This window comes from Silurus aristotelis, assembly GCF_946808225.1.
Source record: "Silurus aristotelis genome assembly, chromosome: 23".
Taxonomy (NCBI): domain Eukaryota; kingdom Metazoa; phylum Chordata; class Actinopteri; order Siluriformes; family Siluridae; genus Silurus; species Silurus aristotelis.
The window spans coordinates 12534057-12556010 of record NC_139596.1 but is presented as its reverse complement, the minus strand read 5'-3'; the positions used below and the strand labels follow the sequence as shown (position 1 = coordinate 12556010).

At 39.0% G+C, this 21954-nt stretch overlaps 1 protein-coding gene across 1 annotated transcript in view; it reads right to left on the bottom strand.

The window, feature by feature from the left end:
- The window catches only part of LOC310718128 (uncharacterized protein), a 78371-nt gene that overhangs the window by 10398 nt on the left and 46019 nt on the right, over nucleotides 1-21954 (bottom strand). The window contains exons 8-11 of the mRNA XM_083526700.1: nucleotides 19848-20078; nucleotides 6798-6956; nucleotides 5793-5940; nucleotides 1660-1794 (exon numbers count right to left, since the gene is read on the bottom strand). Of these exons, the coding sequence (XP_083382826.1) occupies nucleotides 1660-1794; nucleotides 5793-5940; nucleotides 6798-6956; nucleotides 19848-20078 (673 nt within the window). The remainder of the gene's footprint in view (nucleotides 1-1659; nucleotides 1795-5792; nucleotides 5941-6797; nucleotides 6957-19847; nucleotides 20079-21954) is intronic.

Below are 21954 nucleotides of genomic sequence, written 5' to 3'. Positions count from 1 at the left end.
ACGGCTTTCGGCATTGTGACGAAATGTCCCTGACTGCTGCAGTAATTTTCTCCCCCATCTGTGTGAAAGCATGTACGATTCCACTACCAGCTGTTGTCTGTGTTCGCAATGGAAAACTAAACGCCAATTGTATTAGGAGCAGGCTGATTCTGGGATGAAGGAGTAGCAGGATAAATGTGACCGAGATGCAGCAGAGAGGAGTGTATTAAACATTCGGCTTACATGTTTAAAACAAATACGCAGATTTAAAGCCACACCTAGGTAGTAGGCCTTTTCCCCTCATCTGCTCATTTTCACAGAGAAACGTGTTTAAGAGAATATAGACCAGGTGTATTCTGTTTAGTAGGCAGGGTACTGAAATGTACAAAAATACATTGAGAATAATAGAGTAAAAAATGGTGCTGGGACTCAATTGCCAAGAAATGTTTATGCCCTGATGTTACGTTACAAAAGATACAGACTTTAATGCTGTGTTGTTTAAAGCCTAATGTAGATTGAGCCTAAAGTCCGATAAAAATAATGAAACAATATGAGCAAGTCAAAGCCAACAAACTTTTAAGGAGGATTATAGTCTTTGTTTGTCCTGACTTTCCATAGCTATATGTGCTTTTCCTAAACTTTTACCCCAAAATTGGAGGCACACAATTGTATTGTCTTATGTAGTTACTATATTTTCCCCTCACTTAAACTAGGAGACAGTCTACACCTTACATTAACTGCCTCACATTACTAACATCCTTGTGGCTGAATGAGTACAAATCTCCAAATATAGATACAGTATCTCACAAAAGTAAGTACACCCCTCACATTTCAGCAAGCATTTTAGCATTACTTCTCAAGGGACAATAATTAAACTATATCTATTTTAGAGTAGTCAATATGCAGCTTGTAGCAGTACTGATTTACTGTACATGCAGCCATTATTGTCCATGGTGACATGCAGCCATTATACATCATGTACATGTAACCATGCAAAGCCATGTCCTCTTTATCATGTTCATGTTTTTGTCTGTGTGTGTGTGTGTGTGTGTGTGTGTATATATATATATATATATATATATATATATATATATATATATATATATATATATATATATATAGATATAGATATAGATGGATATAGATATATAATTATTATTATTATTGTGTGTGCATCTCTTTATATTTAATTTTCTCAATTGACCAGAATTCCTCATTTGCAAAATATTACATCAAGTCAAAGTCAGCGGTTATTTTTATGAGCAGTATTAAACATAGGCTCCTTCTATAAGCTGTAGCACGAGATGACAGGAATCTGTTTAGGGATGCCGTTACCAGCCGTGAAAATCATTACTCAGAAATGGAAGAAACAGGTGCAAAGGAACGGAAGAAAAAAAAGATGACTGTTCATCATTCTAAAGTAAGGGTATGCAAATATTTGTGATAAACTGTATACTGTAACAATAAAGTACTCAGCTTTGCTCCACTTTTGGCACAAATCACAATACTGGAATAACTGTGGGAATTTTCGAGGTCATCATTCAAAAGCTTAACACCCGTAGGATCACCAGCTGAATAGGGCTTAGAAAGAAGATTTCAGTTTAACAGCAAAATAAAGACATAGTGAAGGTGAGAGACAGAGACGGAGAGATAGAGAGTGTGAGACAGGCATTGATCCACCTTCTCTCTTTGAAGGGCCGAAGGCATCCACCGCTTCCACTATCTGTGCCAAGTTGCTCTTAAAAGCTGACAGGAAGCGGTGAAGTGCAGCCTCTGACGCTGTGCTCCTCAGATCCTCGTAACATAAAAAGACATCTGGGAAAAAATTGAAAAAAAAGAAGGAAAGAAGTGAGAAGAGTGGAGAAAGAGCCTGCTGTATCAAGCAGAATGGTTGAGATGTGCGCAGTTAATTCATTTCAAAACAGGAAATGCCAACAGGAGCTGCCATATTTGCAATTCTATGTGAAGAGTGTTCAGTAAAAATTACACACTGACACCAGATAAAAATGCACAGCAGTTTAAAAATGTCCATCATTTTTTTTTATTAATCCAGTATAAAATCCACACCAGTTTAAAACCAGTTTAAAAAGTTGACACCAGTTGACACACAGGAACTGTTTGAATTAAGTGAATATGAAGTGAATATGGATTTATGAAGGAGTTCATTCTATTACAGCAAAACTACGTTTTTTATTAGGAATGTAGTTTTAGCCTTGAACTGCTTTTTTTTAGTTAACATTGCTTTCCAAGCTTTCAGTCTGTCCTGTTAGCTTTGTCTGAGCCACTTAGTGAGATCATACAGGAAGATTATTTTTGGACTCTTTTCTGGCCACAAGCTTTAGAATTTTGGAGATTACAATCTGATTGGCTGTCTACATTTCTGTTTGTACAGTACAAGGTTTGTGCATCTCTGTGTAAATGTACAAATGTGTCGGTTTCATTTTAAATGCTGTGACCCGGAAAAAATACAGCTCTAAAAAGCAAAATAAGGCCAAAACAACGTGTCTTGTAAATGTGTGAAAAGGTCCATGGCTGATTTTTTCCCCATCTGTTTGATTGCCTCTTTCTCTGAAACTAGATGCCATGTTTAGTGACAATACATGCCAGACTTGTCAATGCCAGATGTCTGTCTTAGAAAAAAGACCAGAGAAAATATGGTCTTGCACTTTTAATATGTAAGATGTTAAAAGCTATAGACCCTCCACACCCATTGTACTAATGATGTTCCAGAGCTCTGGTAAGCACAATGGACAGCAGATCTGTGGTGACCTCACATGTCTCTTACAGCTGTGTTTCCCCAAGCCAAGCCTCAGGAAATCCACAGTGTCCGAATGATTTGCTCTGTCTTAGTTACAGAATGGCTTCACTAAATGGATGGTAAAATGCTGACAGACCGAATGCTTAGAACATGAACTTATATAAAAATCTACATAAACATGAGATAATAGACTGTGAAACACAGGCTTATGCCTAAGGACCTCTAAAGAGTTATACATTTTTATATACAATAATTGTTCAATGTTAATAACAAAGATGATTTGTCATATACTGAACTACATCACTAATCCTTCAAGAAGCACATGTTGGTTGTCTGCAAAATGGACTTGCTGCAAAAAAATTCTGTTTTTAAATCACTTGCTTCCAATTACACACTTACAAAAACACACACACACACACACACACACACACACACACACACACACACACACACACACACACACACACACACACACACAGACACTCTCACAAATGCTAGATATACAGTTTGATTGCTTGCTCCAGGTGTGATGCAATCTGTAACAGAGCAGAACTGTTGACCATCTGTTGACAGAATCGGGAGAGGAAAATGCTCTACATTATGCAGAGGCAAAGCAGGAGGTCCCACATTAGGCATCTAATGAGGGGTTATGTGTGCCAGTGAAATGGAGTGGAGAAGCACTAGGATATATATATATATATATATATATATATATATATATATATATATATATATATATATATATATATATATATATGCGCTCAATTACAAAAACAAATGCATGTTATTCAGGTGCAAGATTCAGCTTATTTACCACAAAAACAAAGGACTCACACACACACACACACACACACACACGGGCGTAGACTGACACATCTGTATACACACACTGTGGTATGCATGCCGCTCCCCACAGCACTTTGTTTTCATCACCTCCTGAATGGCTTCGCTGAGTAGCTGTTCTCATATACGGCTGCAGACACTCACACATGCCAAAACAAGAGAAACAAATGCACACGGAAAAAACACTATACACATCACTATTAGATTGAAATGTTCCCAGTATTCATCCAAGCTGCTGATGAAAAAAAAGAAAACATTAGGTAGCTCAGAGACACCATCATATACACACAGTAGTATATAGTATGAAGTGTATGCATGTTTATGCAAATACAGTGTATATATATATATATATATATATATATATATATATATATATATATAATGTGTGTGTGTGTGTGTGTGTGTGTGTGTGTGTGTGTGTGTGTGTGTGTGTGTGTGTGTGTGTGTGTTTTTATATCATTTTTCATTTAGGCAAGTGTGTGATAAAATAAAACCCCATCCTTCTGCAAATCCACAGTCAGCAGGATCAATATTACCAACCAGCAGTGTCCTGATTATGTGGTTTGTTCTAAGCAGAAATAGCTGATGTCTGGAATTGCATGTTTGCGGGCGGCAGGTAGACACAATTACTCTTTCCAGAAAATGTTCACGCTAAGATGATGCACTGCTTATTTTTATTATTATTATTATTTATTTTTTTTATCGCATGCTGCATTTATAAAGGCAAACAATTGCCTAGAACAGCATTTTGTGTAAGTTGGGCAAAAAGCACAGATAATTGTGTTTGCTGTTAGAGGTGCTTGATGCTACAGTATTCCATTTTGCCCAGCATGCTTTGGAAAGAAACACCAAATGGTTGAAGAATGGGTTAGTTGTCACTCGAGTCACGCTGTTCCATCCTTCAAAAGCCCGTGATGGCCTACTGATGCCATTTCTGATTGCAGTCTTGAATAGTGTGCGACACTGATTGACATATTGACACAGCAAACTACAGCTCTGTGGTAGTTATTTGCAATCTTATGGTTTGTGCACAAAAGTGCCTCAAGGTGGTCCATACACAAGGAGCTGGATAGTGTAGCCTTGGCATAGACATGGCAAAAGCACTATTTATTCAGTTTACAGATAAAAATAAAAAATGCTATTTTGTTCAATATATGTTATATGTACATCTCATATATGCGTTTAGTTTGTTATAGACTATGTACGGAATAAAACAATATAATGCATTCTAGAAAATAATGAACAAAGTCATGCAACTTGTGTATGAGCTGTAATGAATGGACATCCGGTGCCACCAGATGAAGATGTGTTTGCATTGGGCCTGGTCCCTCTCAAGGTTTCATCCTCATGCCATCACAGGGAGTTTTTACTTGCCAGATTTACCATGGGCTTGCTTTATTAAGCAGAAAAGAAACAAATGTATTTTTTTATTACTGCTTTATCTGTGTAAAGCTGCGTTGAGACATGTAAAAGTGCTATACAAATAAAACTGAATTAAATTTAACTGAATTGGATTGTCCCAAGCCAAGTTATCTGTTAACCTACTCTAAAGAAGATTTTTATCACATGCCCTGAAGTGTTATTCTTCTTAGTTCACGGCACTTTTCCTGTAGATCTTTTGATTAAGGTAAAAAAAAATGCATTGTATTTTTCTATCCATTTAGAAAAGTTATCATTTACATTGTAGCTATAAATCATAAAAAATAACTTTGACAATGTAAGTTATTTTGTCCTGAATACTTCCAAAGCACTGGAGACCCCTTCCATAAATGGTACTTAAAAGTCAGTAGGTGTGGACCTTAATATGAGCTGTAAAGTCCCTGTAAATGAGCTGTTCCTTAAAAAAAAGTGTTTAATGTGTTTAAATGCATTGTGCTTGGCACTACTACTCTTGCTTTTAGACATCACTAAAGACAGCACTATGGTATAATATCAGGTAAATGCCATTAAACTGTTTATTAGAAAACAAGTTAATAATACTGCGACTTTATGTTGAAGGGTAAACTGCTTGGTATTAGGCCGAGTTCTTTATATATGTGTTGCATTAATACTGTAGTGAATTAATTCTGTAATACTTAAGACTGAAGGTGAGATAACGCCACATCAAACCAATTCAGAGGATGGATTTTTCCACTGTAAAATCATAAAACATGACATCCTATTTATAACACGGGCTTATTTGCATTCTTTTTGGGCAATTAGTATTATTTACCTTGCAGTGGAACACACAGACTCTGAGAGATGTTTTCCTGAAAGGCGTGATAAGCCTGTCGGATTCCCTGGACAAGCTCCTCAATGGTCCGGACCTGCAGGCTGTACAAGCTTCTATGGAAGTCCAACTCAGCCTCGAGCGCTTCCACCTTCACCATCGGAACAGAAGACAAAAATATGCATCTTCAAGAAGAAAGCCAAAAGCCCAGATGGTGTTTTGAGGAAGATGAGCGGATGCTTCTTTGAAGTTCTGGATTCTAGCAAATGTCTTGCAGCACGTTCAGAAAGGACTCTTCTAAAGGATAAAGGTCAGAGGCTATTGTGACCATGCCTTGATGAAAGGCAATCACAACATCTCATGAAAAAAAAAAAATCTCACAGTACACAGGGACGGGGCTTCTTATAAGTGTGTATTTGCTCACTCTATCTCACAAACACCAGGTCGTTAAAAATGCATAATGGGCCCATAACCCGGAGTCAGGAGGCGCCTGGGTGATGCTGCTCCTGACTGTAGAGAGGCGTCACAACAAGTGTTGCATTAATCATCGTGTTTCCCCTGGTCAGGGAGAGTGTATCATGAATGATTCATGGCTTAGCCTGTCCTGTGCTACAATACAGAGGCACAATCAAGACTCTTTTCCTGAAATAACAGTTTTGATTGACCCTGAAGTTGTACCGGGAGGCTTAGACAGAAACGACCACGCTCAGGTTATTTTAGTATGAAATATTGATTGCCATTGACAGACTGTTAGCATACAGTGCAGGGTAGATTACCACAAAGTGGAGGCATGAGCTTGGTTTTGGCAGCGAGAACAGGAAACGGAAGGTATGAAAAAGAAGAAAGATGGAAAAAGACAGGAATTAACAAGGATAACTGACACAAAAGCATGACCACGACCACCCTGCTGGGTGCAGAGGAAAACGAAAGAGCCAGACAAATGCAGATGAGCCAATACAGCTGTTAGCCAGTCTCTCTACTCCTGGTTCTTTCTCTCAGCACACTCACCTGCTGTTGTGCCATCAGTACAGAGTAATTGGCGGCTCGGCTCAGGGCCTGGGCGGCACGTCTTGCACGTTGGAGGGGTGCTCCTCGGGGAAAAGCTGGCAGCACTGCCAGGATGTTCTCCACCTCCAGCTCTTGAATAACCCGCTGCTCTGGGGCGGCCTGTAAACACACATTCACACTGAGCTATAGACTGTAAGCCAAAACATTCTTTTTGCTGAGGGGGCTGATTGAGTAGCTATACTTTTGGGAGATTATAAAACAATGTAGTAAAACAGAACTGCCCTCAAACCGATCTGCACCTTAATTGGCTTCTATCAAGTAAATAAAGTACCATGAAGGTAGAAACCTATATACATCATTTTCCATGCACCCGTAGATATCTAAATTAGCTTTTAATAAGCATTTGAAGGTATTGGAAAGTCAGGAAGCAATCAATCGTACACAGTTTGTCCTTGACAGTAATGTAAATGTGCATTGTTAATTATTTCTGGCCATCACAAAATCTCATGGCAAGGAATAAAACACAACCAGAATGTGATTTGTGAGGTCAGACTGACATCCAGAATTCTAATCCTACATTATGTCTACTGGTGATCTCTCTGGGGCATTCAATACACTCCAACACACAAATATATTAGCAGGGCTTTGAATATAATTCTGTATTCAAGTTCTTCATGGTCAATTTCAAATCTGCGACTTTCTGCGAAGGGTAAAACCACTAAACTACGCCTGCTGACAGGATTCTGTCTACTGTGCCTCTTGATCCACAAAGCATCAGGAAACACTATATCTTTGGGCGAGTCAAGTGAATCTGCTTAGTCCTTGGAAAAACGAGACAGTGGGCCGGTTCAGGTCCTCATCTGACACATTTACTTTGATGAATTATTCAATAATGAAGAGAGTTGCGCCTGGAGAGATCTTATCAGCCCTTATTCATGGACACCACCAAATGCATCCAAACAGCCTTTGCTGCAGACCATGCTATTTTACTTTTTTGGATGAGATTCATGTTTGTGATGTTTTTATATCAATCATCATTTACTATCAAACAACTTGCCAATCAAAATGGCATCCACACAGACGCATACAATGGTGTGTTTGTCCATGATCAAAACGAATTCCCTCAGTAATGTACTATTCATATTGAAATAACTACTTGGCTGACTGGATACACATAACTGAATGTAAGGGGAGAGTCAAATTTGGAGTACAGTTGCTCCACTTCTCATGGAAGGGTCGTCACTGTGTCTGTAAATCAGACTCTATGAGGGTTAGTCATGTGAGGAATCTGTCAGTGAAATGCCTCAGCAGTATGATCATTTGTCTGGATAAATGTAGCAGAGGTGAGGGTTAAAAGCCTGTTCCTTCACTGTTTACAGTAACAGAGCACTACAGGGCCTCAGGCTGTTTAGCGGGATATGAATAAACACCATCCATTGCTTTGACAAGGCTTAGCTGTACATTTACGCTCCCCGGAATCCCGATGGGAGTGCAACACAACATGCAAATGAACCTGTCAATCATTTTATGTGCTACTTGTGTCTTTCAAGAGGACAAGTGAACAAATGTCATTGCAAAAAAATGTCTAAAAGGCACAGAATGACATTTGGTTAAATTGTAAAATGTTATAAAGGTTAATAGAGAATATTTATCAGCTTTAAAAAGTTGAATGCTAACCTTTTAACTAATATAACATTGTTTTTCCTCATAATAACACATTAGCATATAATATTTGGCAAATTGTTGTTGCCAAAATTGAAAATATCTTTATGCATGATGCTATAAATAAATTGATTTCTTTTTATGTGCCTAAAGGTATAAAAACTTTTTAACTTAACTGGGTGTTGATTTGAATGTTAATCGTCTGGATTAATTTTGGATAATTATAATTGCACATTAATGTAAATTCAAAGCATATTCTTGTTTATCTTGTTTAAGGAACACTTTTTTAAATTAAAGTACAATAACAAAACAAAAAAACACTACAGTCCATGAACTAAGTCTAATATATATATATATATATATATATATATATATATATATATATATATATATATATATATATATATATATATATATATATATAAATTAATCTATATATTTTAATGTTTTTTTTTCTTCATAAGTACAGTATATTTGTGTCTTTAATGACAGTACCAATCAAGTGACAAAGTACCCACTATGACAACAAAAATAACAAATACCCACTATGCCTACGGCCTACCTGAATAGATATCAGCAAAATGGATGCAAATGCAGTGAATTAATTTTTTGTTCATTTGTTTTTACTTTAGTTAGTTATATTTGTTGCTGTGTCTGAGTTGAGCTTTGAAAAGGATTTATTAAGTTTCTTAAACTTAATAAACTGACTTCAGAGATAAGTTAACAATTTGTCACATTGGAGACAAAACTGCACAAACCCCACATGAGGCAAATGCTTAAAAAAAGAAAGAAAACTACCATGAAAAATTGATTTAAACACCACAATGTCCCACTGGATTCAATAATGTACCGTCTAGAATAGCAAGCTATAATCTGCAGTCTATAAACTCCTCCACTGAAGGCTGTCACGTAGTTCCCACTCCTGAATCATGCAAAAGCCACTGCTGTATGCTTAGACATGCATCTCTAAGTCTATTAATATGATAAGCTGCAGCATCAGGAACTATCAACACACCAGTCATAGATAAGACAGTAACAGGACCTGTCACAGGTATTTCAGTGTTCATGTCAGGTCTCATGGCTTAGTGAACTCTTTCTTTTTCAGTTTTTTTAATTCAATGCTCGTTTTCTTTCCTGTTTATGCATTCATTACCATAATTTCATCACTCTTCCTATAACAAAAGCTTCTATTTCGTTCCCTGTAGAGATGCCCCTGTTGGTGGATGGACTGTACACCAGCTTGTTTACACCTGCACAGCAGGTCATTTTACCCATGAGCCAATTAGGTCCTAATTAAATGCTGGGTGCACCAGTACAGCTTGCTTAGTCCTGATCCGATGAGCTACTTTGATCTCTTTTGACAGATAAGGTGTCTGCTCCACAGCCTAAACCTCCACTTGGAGAAAATCCAGTTCATTAAAACAAAGGATTTTTGAGAGATGGGGGAGGGGATATTTATGGTTAAAGAAGCTCAAGTGTTTGGGATTTTATAATGATCGTCTCATGTGAGTTTGGGTTTATTTTTTTTTGGCTTGAAGGTTGGCAGCAAGAGGATACAGCTGCTGCAGGATTACTAATCCAAATCAATCAGTCCATTGTTCTGCACAACACTGCCTGATTGCAGTTTACTCAGACACCAAGTGATGTAATGACACTATTAACCACGTGCCAGCGTTTCAAACTGCAAAACTGCATTTTATTTAGTGTTTAGTTCCTAATTTGTTAAGGGTTCGTAACAGAGTGTACTTATCTTATTGAGTGAAATTATGTGGAGTTATGATTACAAACATTACACAAATAGTGATTTAAATATGTTTTGCATATGGGCAAAGGCGAGCTGAGATCTCCAAGAGCCTTCCAGAAATGTAATTAGCAACTAGCCACATATGGGTTAAATAGCTATAAATAAAGGTGGTGAGAAACTTCAAGCCACTGTTCGTAAACAATATGAACACAATTTTTAATGAATACCCAGAAATGTGAGCTGAATAATGGGCAGAGGTGGAATAAAGAAAGTAATAAAATAATCTACTCAAGTAAAACTAAAACTTTTACTTCAATGAAATTTTACTTTAGTTACCAGTCCAAAAAATTACTCAAGTAAAAATAAAAAGTAGCTCATATAAAATTTACTCAGAGTAAAATTCACTGAGTTACTTATTAACAGTGGGGATATGGTGGGGGATTCTAGTGCAGTTTGAAAAATACAAGGGGATTACATTTCAAACTAGTTGTATTCTACTGAAGGAACACATTACAATTTAGTCCAAAAAAACATTTCAGTTCATGACTTGAGACTAATGTGAGTTTTACACTTTTGCAGCAAAAAAAAAAACAACCTCCTGTTACATTGTCATTTATAATGACAAGTCGCAAACACGTTCATAATTTAGACAGTGAGCGCACGCATTTTCTGCAGTGATGAATCAAAATGCTGTGATTGGACATTGAATTCTCAACAAAAGTGTGTAATCGGTTATACAGTAATGCTTAAATCTAATGCAACATCAGCAGATCTACTCTAAAATATAACACATTAATTTCATATAACACAAATTGTAAAACTGGTAATGCGGCTAGCTTAATTGTGCACTGACAATTTGACCCTAAGTGTTTTATTTTCCCCCTTTGCATAATATTGCACAGGAGCTTGTCATGAGGCACATCCAAAGGCATCCTATACAATTGTGTGCCTCCAAGTTTGTGGTAACAGTTTGGGGAAGAACCATATATAGCTGGAAAATCACATATGGCTGGAAAAGTCAGTTGTCCCAATACTTTTGTTCATATAGTGTATAAACAGTCTGTAATTTTTCTTCCTCAATCTTAGCTAAAATGCCTCACATTACATGGTCATCGCATGCGACAATAGGAGATTGCGAGGTCTAATTTTCCGTGACTGGGAGTCCATAGTGAGCTAAATTTACCGGGTGGGAAAGATGGCGTTTCATTGTTCTCATGTCAACCACAGTAACACTAACAAATCATGGGTGTCTATGAGCTTATGTATGTAGAAAATGTATTGATACTACTTTCCTCAGAGTGTGTTCCATTGCCCTGAGATGCAGCAAAAGGGGCAGTTTGACAAAATATTGTGATTTCACGTCTGGTGGATGAAGTTAGCCATAATCCTCTCAGGATAGTTTCTGTCACAGCTGGAAAAAGCTGTTTTTGTTATTTTGATGTCATTTTTTTCTCCTAAATTGGGTAAGAAAGCAAGATTTTGATGAATTTGCATACACCTTACACCCCTGTTCTAAATCAGGACAGTATTAAACAGTGTCTACTGTACGGTTACTTTCATCGCTCCATTATTGCACTTGTAAACAAACTAGAAAACAAAATTTAGCTCGGCTTTGCAATTCAACAGACAAGGCACAGCATAAACTGGAAGATAATAAGCGTGTGTGTGTGTGTGTGTGTGTGTGTGTGTGTGTGTGTGTGTGTGTGTGTGTGTATACCTCCTGTCAGGATGTCCATCAAACTCTATCTTCCCCCCACCTTAAGCCTCACAATGAGCTTTAAGCACACCTGCTGGGAGTCAATCACAATTCTTTTCCATCTCTCACATCCCATCTCACCTCCTTTTTTTTTTGCCACAGCTCAGTGGTAACTGCATGAACAATAACGACAGATCAGTGCAGCAGTTCAATTCATTATTTCGAAACAAGCGAACAAAAAACCCCAAAAAAACACACAACCAAAAACTATGAGGATACACATTGTCAGTTTATTCAGTTTCTCATCTAAGCTTCCTTACAGCTTCGAAAGAGAGGGTGATGGCTTGTTTAAACGCTTGCGGTGGGAGCAGGTGTTTTAGCTTCAGGCTGAGATAATGTCAGCTTTGCACCTCAAAACAGGCTCCGCACACAAAAACTCAAAAGGATAAATATCTATCAGTGGCTTCTGAAATGAAACGTTCCTCAGTAGGCTTAATGAAACAGAATTCTTTATCAAGTGTGGCGTTGGATCAGGGCCAGGGCTGTTAAATGCCTTAAATATTTTACGCACAATAAATCTAAAAATGGACCAAAGTAAACGACGGACCCACGAGGTCCAATCCTCTTTAAAGAAGTACATGAAATAAAATAAAATCCGGTAAAATGCATGTTGACTAACAATTTTCCCCTTACACCGTTATACTCCTTTACACCTTCTCTTCATGTATTAAATGTATCTCTTCATGTATTAAAGAGTTTAAAAGGCACTGGTGTCTGAATAAAACATCAAAGCTACACATATATGGGTTTTTTTAATTAAAATAGAAGATTACAAAGCCAAGTTAGTCAATCTATTGAAGATCAAACGTGCTCGCGCAAGGCTAAGGTCACGAAGAAATTCCTCTGAGAAAAAAATGTAGAAAATAAAGCAGCTCAGACTAGCACCTGGAAACCCAGTGTAAACAAAGCTGTGAAAAAAAACTTAAAGCTAGCAACCATTGTTACTCAAGGCTAAAGGTACAATACTGACCGCTGGAAAACCTCATCCATCTACCGTTTCATTTAACATGAAATGGAGAGACTTGAAAGAACCCAAGCAAGGTTCAAGGCGAGCGCAATAAACACCTGGGAGAGTGCTTTAAAGGAAACCTGCGACTCTTCATTACTGGAGCAGGGAATCCAATCATTGGTTGTATAAAACACTTTCCATCTAAAAACAAGTTAAAATGAACAAAAAAAAGATTCTCAACAACCTGCTAAATTTCTTCAGTGTTAAATCTATCAGCACTGGCACTAAATGATACACATTAACAAACCAAAAACAGCAAGCCATACAACAAAACAGCAAATCATACAACTCCAAAAAAAAGCATACAATATGACAACAAATCATACAACACAACAGCAAGCCATACAACACTACAACAAATCATATATGACCGGAAGCCACACAACACAACAGCAAATCACCCAACATGACAGCAAATCATCTGGCACGACAGCAAATCATCTGGCACGACAGCAAATCACACAACACGACAGCAAATCAAAAAATGAAATGCAACAGCAAATCAGAAAATGCAACAACAAATAATACAACACAGCAACAAATCATACAAGAGCAACTCATAGAATGCAACTGCGAATCAGAAAATTCTACTAAGCAACACAACAGCAAATTATACCATGAAATAATAAAAACCCAGCAAAACTAAAAGCACAGCCAGCCAAAAACAAACAATCTGGGCACTTATTAAGAAACACATACTGATAATTGGAAATGCTGAATAACTATCCAATGGAAACAAAACATTTTACAGTATGTAAATTAGTCAGCCTAGTGAAATCATGTAATGCAATGGTATGCATGTTATTTTCAAGTCAAGTCAAGAGGCTTTTTATTGTCATTTTTTACTATACACAGTGGTACACAGTACACAGTAAAAACGAAACAACGTTCCTCCGGAACCCTGGTGCTACACTAAACAACAGCAGCATAGAGCTACAACACAAACATAAAGTGCATCGAGTGCAACCTGGTGCAAACAGTGCAAACAAAAAAACAGTACAGACAGACAGTGCAGACAGACAACACAAGACAAGACAAAAGACAAAAAAACAAGTATAGCGCTGACTAGTAAACCTGCTGTATACTTGATTATACAGTACTGTGAAGGAGAAATGTAAAAACTATACCCAGGAGAGAATACAAACAGAACAGAACAATGTAGTGCAAAAAAACAGCAGCAAGGAGGTGCAAAGACAGCATGTAAACATTATACTGTAATACAAAGGTGCAAAGACAGCATGTAAACATTATACTGTAATACAGGGTGCGAGTATAAATAATAATAAATAGATAAATGGTGGTGGAGTGGATCGAGATGAGTGATGATTGTGTTTAGTCCAGGTTGTACAGTGCAGTAACACACATTTGAGTGAGTGTGTGTGAGTGAGTGAGTGAGTGAGTGTGTGCGAGTTCTGTTTCAGTTCTGTGTATTGAGAAGCCTGATGGCTTGTGGAAAAAACTGTTGCACAGTCTTGTTGTGACGGCCCGAATGCTTCGGAACCGTTTTCCTGATGGTAGGAGTGTGAAAAGTGTGTGACGGGTGTGTGTGATCGTCCACAATGCTGTTTGCTTGGCGGATGCAGCGTGTGGTGTAAGTGTGGTGTAAAAGGTGTACATTTTAGTCTTTCTGTGATGTCATTTGGATTTGTATGATTTGCTGTGATCTTAATTTTTTTTTCTGACTCTTATGGACCACCTTATTCATAGTAACCAGATGGAAATATCTGAAAATGATTATCAAACACTTCTGACACGTGAACAAAAGCACCCACACAGTCCTTATCATATATCACCAACCTCAAGCTGAAGAAGCTTTGTAGTCAACTCCTGATAAAGAGTTTTAAACAATGTTTCCTGACACCTAGAGATAAACCTGTCCCCTTAAACCAACATTCTGGGCTTTCAGGAGCAAAGTGTTGGAAAAATAGAACTAGTCTTTACTATTTTCTCACGTGGGTGTGAAATCAAGTGCTGCAGTTAATCGTTGTCAAAGCGAGTGCACATTTCCACAAGAGGAAAACAATCATGTTGAAACAGCTGAAGAGTTAAAAGGAAATCGGTGAAAAATTTGCGATAATTAGTGCGCCTCAAGAATACGGTGTGCCGGTGGTGTAAATCGCTGCTAATAGGAAATGCACAGATCAATCAGGGGCTGCTGAGAGAGAGGAAAAAGCCCACCAGCAGTGGTGAGGCACCAGCTGTTCCCACCTTTAGATCTATCTTAATGGCAGCTACTTTAGTTATTCCTATGGATCTCTCCTGGATACAAAGCCTATCTTTTCCCCTCCTGAGAGCCTAGTGGAACCTACAACAAAGACATTTTCATCCCTGGCTGTGCCGTCTGTATGGTTGGGTTTCCTTTTTTATCCCTAAGGATCCTACTATGGAAATGGGTACTCCATGAAATAACTTCCCAAAAAGAACCAGTTATCTTCCATCTCACACTTTTTGCTAGCTATTAGTTAGCACATAATATCCTCGCTATTTGTTCTCCCTTCATGGCCAAAATCGCACAATTAAAAGCCAACAGATGTGATTATGGTAATCAGGCACCCTCTGACCCCGGCTATATTCCTTGTCCTTTTTTTGTCCCCCCGTAAATCCTCCTGCAAATTACACGTGATTGTGGCTGAAGTTAATGCCACGAAATCCATCATTGCATGTAAACGTTTACTTCCAATTACACCCGACACCGGGAGGTCCTTCTAAACGACTAATAACAATCTGTGTACACACATGCAAAATTGAAATAAAGCACGCAGCCTCGTACTAATATACCACAGATGGGTCCCTGACTGCACGCTCTTCAGGTTCCACTGTATAAACTGGAGTTTTTTTTTTCACGACTAGAGCAGGGTTGTTTGTCAGAGGGCTGGGGGAGTGACGGATAGCCTCAACCGATGATGAAGATCTGGATATGTGCATCTTTGTTCATGCAGAAACAGACGCCTCCCCACCCCTCTGTGAAGACGGCCCCAAAACGCCCTCACCTACTTTTAGCTTCAGTGCTTCCCCACAGGACTCGAGGCACAAATGGGTTTTTGATGGCCTGGAACTTGTTGTGACCTTTCTATTAAAATAGAGCAGTTTTCAGCCGGTAAAATGTTCACTGGGACAAATCTATGTTTTAGTGAACTTTTATATTCATAAGGTTGTGTATTCTTTACAGGAAACTCACCATACAACATGGTATACTACACCATATCAACTTACTGTGTGAATATCCAGCAGCCTATGACATATATTATAATGGACATAATTGTAAAAAAAATACATAAATTAAACATTTTGAAAACTGTAATAGTAGAAGAAAAGAGAAAAAAGGTGTGTAAATATTAAGTGTTCAGTGTGTAATGGAAACATCGTAGGCGTATTCATAGTCCTGCAGTGGTATATTCAGTGTGTACAAACCTGATTCCAAAAATGTTGGGACACTGTACAAATTGTGAATAAAAAAGGAATGCAATAATTTACAAATCTCATAAACCTATATTTTATGAATTGTCATGCCAAATATTGGCTTATTTTGAATTTCATGAGAGCTACACATTCCAAAAATGTTGGTACAGGTAGCAATAAGAGGCCGAAAAAGTTAAATGTACATATAAGAAACAGCTGAAGGACCAATTTGTAACTTATTAGGTCAATTTGCAACATGATTGGGTATAAAATGAGCCTCTCAGAGTGGCAGTGTCTCTCAGAAGTCAAGATGGGCAGAGGATCACCAATTCCCCCAAAGCTGCGGTGAAAAATAGTGCAGCAATATCAGAAAACAGTTTCTCAGAGAAAAATTGCAAAGAGATTGAAGTTATCATCATCTACAGTGCATAATATCATCCAAAGATTCAGAGAATCTGGAACAACCTCTGTGTGTAAGGGTCAAGGCCGGAAAACCATACTGGATGCCCGTGATCTTCGGGCCCTTAGACGGCACTGCATCACATACAGGAATGCTACTGTAATGGAAATCACAACATGGGCTCAGGAATACTTCCAGAAAACATTGTGGGTGAACACAGTCCACCGTGCCATTCGCCGTTGCCGGCTAAAACTCTAAGTCAAAAAAGAAGCCATATCTAAACATGATCCAGAAGTGCAGGTGTTTTCTCTGGGCCAAGGCTCATTTAAAATGGACTGTGGCAAAGTGGAAAACTGTTCTGTGGTCAGACGAACCAAAAGCTCTTTTTGGAAAACTGGGACGACATGTCACTAAAGAGGATAAGGACAACCCAAGTTGTTATCAGTGCTCAGTTCAGAAGCCTGCATCTCTGATGGTATGGGGTTGCATGAGTGTGTGTGGCATGGGCATCTTACACATCTGGAAAGGCACAATCAATGCTGAAAGGTATATCCAAGCTTATGCTCCCATCCAGACGTCGTCTCTTTCAGGGAAGACCTTGCATCCAACATGACAATGCCAGATCACATACTGCATCAATTACAACATCATGGCTGCATAGAAGCAGGATCCGGGTACTGAAATGGCCAGCCTGCAGTCCAGATCTTTCACCCATAGAAAACATTTTGCGCATCATCAAGAGGAAGATGCGACAAAGAAGGCCTAAGACAGTTGAGCAACTAGAAGCCTGTATTAGACAAGAATGGGACGACATTCCTATTCCTAAACTTGAGCAACTTCTCTCCTCAGTCCCCAGACATTTGCAGACTGTTATAAAAAGAAGAGGGGATGCCACACAGTGGTAAACATGGCCTTGTCTCAACTTTTTTGAGATGTGTTGATGCCATGAAATTTAAAATCAACTTATTTTTCCCTTAAAATGATAAATTTTCTCAGTTTCTCAAACATTTGATATGTCATCTATGTTGTATTCTGAATAAAATATTGAAATTTGAAACTTCCACATCATTGCATTCTATTTTTATTCACAATTTGTACAGTGTCTAACTTTTCTGGAATTGGTTTTGTATATGAAGTTATTCACATTGTAAAGAAGTGTATGTGTGTAGAGTATCCAGAGGTTGCCTCGCTTGTATGATGATTGGTCACTTCATTAAGCAGACGATGCATCAGATTTTCCATGTATTTAGGTGGATTTTTTTTTTTAGAATGTATGTATTTTCTAAACAAAAAAATTACATTTATATCTATAAATTTATATTTATTTATTTATAAATCTGTTGCATGTGTGTACACAGATTTACAAACCTGTGCACAAAGCCAGCTCCATGGTTTACATGGGATGGAGTAAAAGATCTTGAGTGGACTTCTACAGAGATTTGACCTCAACCCTATTGAACATCACTGGGATGAACTAGAACTCTGACTTTACTCATGTGGTTGAATGAGTACAAATCCTCACAATCACACTCCAACATCTAGTGGAACATTTTCCCAGAAGAGTGGAGATTATTATAATTTAGGGAATAAATGTGGAATAAGATGTTTAAAAGCACATACGAAACTTATAATCAGGTTTCCACATACTTCTGTTCATATAGTGTAATTCTGCATAGAAGAAGCACTGGGAAATCTGTCAGCATGGTCCTCAGCTTACTAAAACCTCTCTATAGTAAAGATAAACTAATCCCTCTCATAAGTATTTTCAACTCGAGAGGTACATGAGACTCTATCTGTCCCCCCATTAATCCATCTTTTTTTTTCTTTAAATCCTGACCAGGCAGACACTAAGGCTAAATGAATGATTGGTGTAAATGCATCATGTTCTTGTTATTTGCTGCCTTTCTTTTGTCTAGAGAGCTTCGTATCTGACCACTTCTTTGTCTCAACCAGAAAAACAGCCCTGCTCCTATTTGTATCTGTTTGAAACACATTATCTGTTAATTCAAAATAATGTATTCGTATTCACTTACAGGCGTAATTTGTAGTTAGCCAGGACAAATCCAATCTACAGCGGTAATATGAGAGAACGTAGATAAGTGAAGAGGGATTTTGGTATTTGTGCTACTGATTGTGAGCCATTAGTGTAAGCCTACATGTCTGACTCTCTTTGCATAACTGAATTATGAATCTGACGCTACAGCAAAAAAACCTGTATTGCACTACATACAGGAGATCTAAAATTCTCTCAAGCTGTGTCTCCTCCCGGCTAGTGCCAAGGCAGGTCAGAATTCCAAACAGCGTCAGGTTTCATTATGCTCTGTCACGAGTGGATAGCGTGTCATTTGAATGGGGGAATGAATAATGCAGGTTTTTTGAAAGCCCCTGGGTGTGGAGTAGGGTTGGAGCTGGGCGACACAGGGGTTAATGTGGGTCTGGCTGCTTCGTCTTTAAGGCCACAGATGAGCTCGTCCGTGGGGAGTAAAAGGAGGAACAATAGCTTGAACGCTTCCTTCTTTTCTCTCTAAATCACCCTGGGTGTAGTCAATATGACTAGAGCCAGACATGTGAGGTGAGGGTTCAGAGAAACACCAGGACCCAGATCAGGTGGGAAGATGACGCAAAGTGGTTGCAATGGGTGGAAATGACAGGAAATAGGATAAAGGAATTGATCTGAGAACTTCCTGTATTACATCATTTCGGTTGTCTTGAGTCAATAACTCGTGCTAGACTAATAAGTAACAAAGCAGACATTTTATAGGTAAACGGCTTTAAGGATATCGCAGTTAGTTACCAATGAGAGGGCAGAGTTAACCCACTCCAACATAGGCAGTTACATTTCACTATTTTGCATTCTTCGCTTTGTTTTTCCACCATACACATTCCTGTGCCTCGCTCCCGAATCCCTCATGCAGGCTAATTGTCAAGTGCAAATGTATCAGTTTCCAAAACAAGGACAGCCTTCATGTCACCCCCCCCAGATACCAAAAACATGCTGAAGCTTCGAGCTAACAATGGCACAACAAATGATGGATATCAGGGAAGCCAGAGAGAGGGCTGCAGGAAGAAGATCTGCTTACCCAGGGTGCCGAGGGCACGATGAGAGACAGGGTCAGGAGGTCAAGGCAACAACGGTCCAGGAGAGCGCAGCAGCGGTGAGACTGGTTCAGCAGATGAGCGTAGACGACTGTAGGTGCCGTGTGTACTACGGGATTGTCAGGTTCTTGGTGCGGGGCCAGGACGAGGCTGAGGGTCTGTCTCATTCCGTGCAGGTGTTTGAACAGCTGGCTGAGCTTGGACTCCAGGGCGCTCTGCAGGAAGGAGGTGAGGGAGAAAGCGATGTCAACAGTCGTCAAAAAAAAAGAAAAGAAACGAAAGAAAAAAAGAAAGAAAGAAAGAACTGGACACAGGTGAGTGGCTGCAGGGGAGCCTTGCACCTGTCTGAAACAGAGCGGTCCTGCTGGTCCAGGCTTGTTGGACACAAGTCAGAGCAGTCAGCAGCATGAGGGGCCACTGTTTTGCGGAATGCCACAAAGTAGCTCAAGGTGACAGGAATAATAACAAGAGCAAAGAGCAGCCAAGGCCGAGCTTTTAGATGAGCTGTGGAAACGAGGATCAAACACCGATTACAAAAGCGGATACGGGTAATACGTTTTCAGAACAATATAAGGGTTGCTGAAGGGTTACGCTATTGTCCAAAGAGAACCTTATCCCTTATCTGCACGCTTGGTTCCACAGAGTTTCACATAAAACCTTAAAGCTAAATGTGACCTTTTTGTACCTAATAGTGTACACATAATATAAAATAATTGGGTATACAAGAGGAATTTTGCCACAGAAACACCAAATGGGTTGAACTGTAACAATCTGTTTGTCTTTTATAGTTTAGTGTTACAGTAAGATCACTGATGGCTGTGTGTAATTTTAGACGAGAGGCTCAAGTAATAGCTATAAATAGCTTTATACTCACTCTCACTCTCTCTCTCTCATATATACAGTGAGGAAAATAAGTATTTGAACACCCTGCTATTTTGCAAGTTCTCCCACTTAGAAATCATGGAGGGGTCTGAAATTGTCATCGTAGGTGCATGTCCACTGTGAGAGACATAATCTAAAAAAAAAAAATCCAGAAATCACAATGTATCATTTTTTAACTATTTATTTGTATGATACAGCTGCAAATAAGTATTTGAACACCTGAGAAAGTCAATGTTAATATTTGGTACAGTAGCCTTTGTTTGCAATTACAGAGGTCAAACGTTTCCTGTAGTTTTTCACCAGGTTTGCACACACTGCAGGAGGGATTTTAGCCCACTCCTCCACACAGATCTTCTCTAGCTCAGTCAGGTTTCTGGCCTGTCACTGAGAAACACGGAGTTTGAGCTCCCTCCAAGGATTCTCTATTGGGTTTAGGTCTGGAGACTGGCTAGGCCACGCCAGAACCTTGATATGCTTCTTACAGAGCCACTCCTTGGTTATCCTGGCTGTGTGCTTCGGGTCATTGTCATGTTGGAAGACCCAGCATCGACCCATCTTTAATGCTCTAACTGAGGGAAGGAGGTTGTTCCCCAAAATCTCGCAATACATAGCCCCGGTCATCCTCTCCTTAATACAGTGCAGTCGCCCTGTCCCATGTGCAGAAAAACACCCCCAAAGCATGATGCTACCACCCCCATGCTTCACAGTAGGGATGGTGTTCTTGGGTTGGTACTCATCATTCTTCTTCCTCCAAACACGTTTAGTGGAATTATGAACCAAAAGTTCTATTTTGGTCTCATCTGACCACATGACCTTCTCCCATGACTCCTCTGGATCATCCAAATGGTCATTGGCAAACTTAAGACGTGCCTGGACATGTGCTGGTTTAAGCAGGGGAACCTTCCGTGCCATGCATGATTTTAAACCATTACGTCTTAGTGTATTACCAACAGTAACCTTGGAAACGGTGGTCCCAGCTCTTTTCAGTTCATTGACCAGCTCCTCCCGTGTAGTTCTGGGCTGATTTCTCACCTTCCATAGGATCATTGAGACCCCACGAGGTGAGATCTTGCATGGAGCCCCAGTCCGATAGAGATTGACAGTCATGTTTAGCTTCTTCCATTTTCTAATGATTGCTCCAACAGTGGACCTTTTTTCACCAAGCTGCTTGGCAATTTCCCCGTAGCCCTTTCCAGCCTTGTGGAGGTG